This window comes from Pangasianodon hypophthalmus, chromosome 7, assembly GCF_027358585.1.
Source record: "Pangasianodon hypophthalmus isolate fPanHyp1 chromosome 7, fPanHyp1.pri, whole genome shotgun sequence".
In the NCBI taxonomy this organism is placed as follows: Eukaryota; Metazoa; Chordata; class Actinopteri; order Siluriformes; family Pangasiidae; genus Pangasianodon; species Pangasianodon hypophthalmus.
In genome coordinates, this window is record NC_069716.1 from 30,154,216 (window position 1) to 30,156,715 (window position 2,500).

Below are 2,500 nucleotides of genomic sequence, written 5' to 3' on the forward strand. Positions count from 1 at the left end.
TAACATCTGTCACTCACACAGCAGATTATACCGCGTTATACAGAAGATCTATGATGATGATGATGTCACATGAGTGATTTACTGAGTCAGACCTGCTGTATTGAGTGACCTTGCAGTGTGTGTGTGTGCGTGTGTGTGTGTGTGTGTGTGTGTGTGTGTGTGTGTGTGTGTGTGTGTGTGTGCGTGTGTGTGCGTGCGTGTGTGTGTGTTCTGTAAGGTGGATTAAGTGTGCTCATATCTGCTCTGGGTATTTTTATTAACGATATTTTTATACCAACAGAAAGTCACAGGAGATTTTACACACACACACACACACTCACACACACACTCACACACACACACACACACACACACACTATTATCCTCTCTCTATATACAGAACCTAATAAAAATTGTTATTGTTTACTATTTATGTTGTTATTTACGGAACTGCAAGGTGTGTTTATTGCTAAGTGAAAATGAGATAATATCTGAAAATAACGAGTTGTTAATTCAGAGCTTTTCACACCTTGCAGTTCAGGGCTTCTGTAATTATTATTATTTACTTCTTTAGTATCATTATCAATTTTTACTTAATTATTATTTACTTTCTCATAATTATTTATTATTTCATGATCATAATTATTTGTTTATTAAAGTTGCAGTCATTTTAAAATTATCAGTCTTGTAATAAACACACACGTTAAATAAACTGTGTGATTAATATTTCAGTAAAACAGCTGTTTATTTCATGATTCATTTTAAATTTTTCTGGCCCAGAAAAAGTGCTTAACTCCGCCCCTTTTTCCCCTCACAGCTCATATTCAGTACACTTACTCATATACAGACGTGTGTTTTAAAGATTACGCTGTAAATATCTCACAGGTTTCCAAATGCAAATGAATAAAATCTACATGTTCATTGTTGTTTATTGTCATGATAACGAAGACAACAGTTGTGTTGTTAATTATGTCTGTTGTCATGGTTACGTTACACGCTAACACAGGACCAAGCGAAATGATTCAGAGCTGTAAGTTAAAATTTAGTTTTTCTACTTTAAAGAGATTAGGAATTAATGCCCAGCTGTCAGCCAATCAGAAACGAGTATTTCTTTTCCGGGGTCATGTGTAATAATATCGTTATTGTATTTCTGGAGAGCGTTTGTTCCGCGCAGTGTTTAGTGTTTAGTGAGTGATGTGATGTTTGTGGTGTTTGTGACAGGAGAAAGATCTGCGCGTGAATCACGAGGCCTCGTTTGCGGTGCAGCGTAACGGAGCGAGGGGCGTGATCGACGTCAAGGTGCACAGTCCATCAGGCGTGGTGGAGGAGTGTTACGTCACTGACGTGGATGCTGGTGAGTCTCTCTCACACACACACACACACACACACACACACACGCACACAGACTAACATCCAACCAATCAGGACGAGAGGGCGGTTCTAATCGCCTTTCAGTCACCTGTTAATTCAGAAAGCTCCGCCTCCTACACTAGCATTCGGCCGTCGCTGACGTTTAATCCAGCTTCAATTTATTAATTTTTATTTTGAAATTATTTATTTATATCACACAGTGCTCTAATCATCTGCTCAAACACAGAATCACAGTCTAACCCTAATTCTTTATGTTCCAGATAAATCAACGATCCGCTTCATCCCACGGGAGAACGGCGTGCACTCCATCGACGTGAAGTTTAACGGCAGCCATATTCCCGGCAGCCCCTTTAACGTGAGAGTCGGAGACACGGGACACGCCGGAGATCCCGGGCTGGTGTCGGCTTACGGAGCGGGACTGCAGGCTGGCTGCACAGGTACAGAACTCACCTCACCGCTCTCCACCAATCAGAAACCAGCAGGATTTCACTTCCTTTTCACGTCACACTTCCTTTAGTGTTTCATGCTAATTAGCCAGGAGGTCAATGCTAGTAAGCTAACTAGAGCCACTTCCTGAAGTCCATGTGTGGCGTCACTCGTAAGCCGTGATGGATATTCACCGAGTGTGTTCAGATTTTAACACAAAATTAAAAATAAATTACATTCCCTGCAGAAGGAAAGAGTGGAGAGATGTGTACTGGTTTTTACTGGGTTTTAATGTGTTCTGGTGGTCTGTAATGGACTGTGAGGTTCCGGATGGATTATTTACTTTAATTCTGATGGTGATTATCTGCTCAAGTCTTACTGAGTTCTGATGCTATTTAACTGTAACCAGATGGAATGTAGTGGAAGCCATTAGAGATCACTGTAATGGATTATACGGTGGATTTCAGTGTCAGTGGTTTGTTACCGAAGCTCCTCCCCTTCGTTATCTAACGAGCTCGGGTTCTCTCAGGTGTTCCTGCGGAGTTTGTGGTGAACACCAGTAACGCCGGATCCGGCGCTCTGTCCGTCATCATCGACGGCCCCTCCAAGGTGAAAATGGACTGTTCCGAGTGTGTGGAAGGTTACAAGATCACATACACACCCATGGCACCTGGGAACTACCTGATCTCCATCAAATACGGAGGACCACAACACATCGTGGGCA

General features: G+C 42.0%; 1 protein-coding gene across 4 annotated transcripts in view; it reads left to right on the forward strand.

Annotated features, from left to right (window-relative positions):
- The window catches only part of LOC113525442 (filamin-C-like), a 43,425-nt gene that overhangs the window by 36,035 nt on the left and 4,890 nt on the right, over positions 1 to 2,500 (forward strand). For all 4 annotated transcript variants that reach the window (XM_053235389.1, XM_053235390.1, XM_053235391.1 and 1 more), the window contains 3 exons: positions 1,201 to 1,333; positions 1,611 to 1,787; positions 2,306 to 2,500. The exon at positions 2,306 to 2,500 is cut by the window's right edge and continues 24 nt beyond it. In XM_053235389.1, coding sequence (XP_053091364.1) covers positions 1,201 to 1,333; positions 1,611 to 1,787; positions 2,306 to 2,500 — 505 coding nt within the window. The remainder of the gene's footprint in view (positions 1 to 1,200; positions 1,334 to 1,610; positions 1,788 to 2,305) is intronic.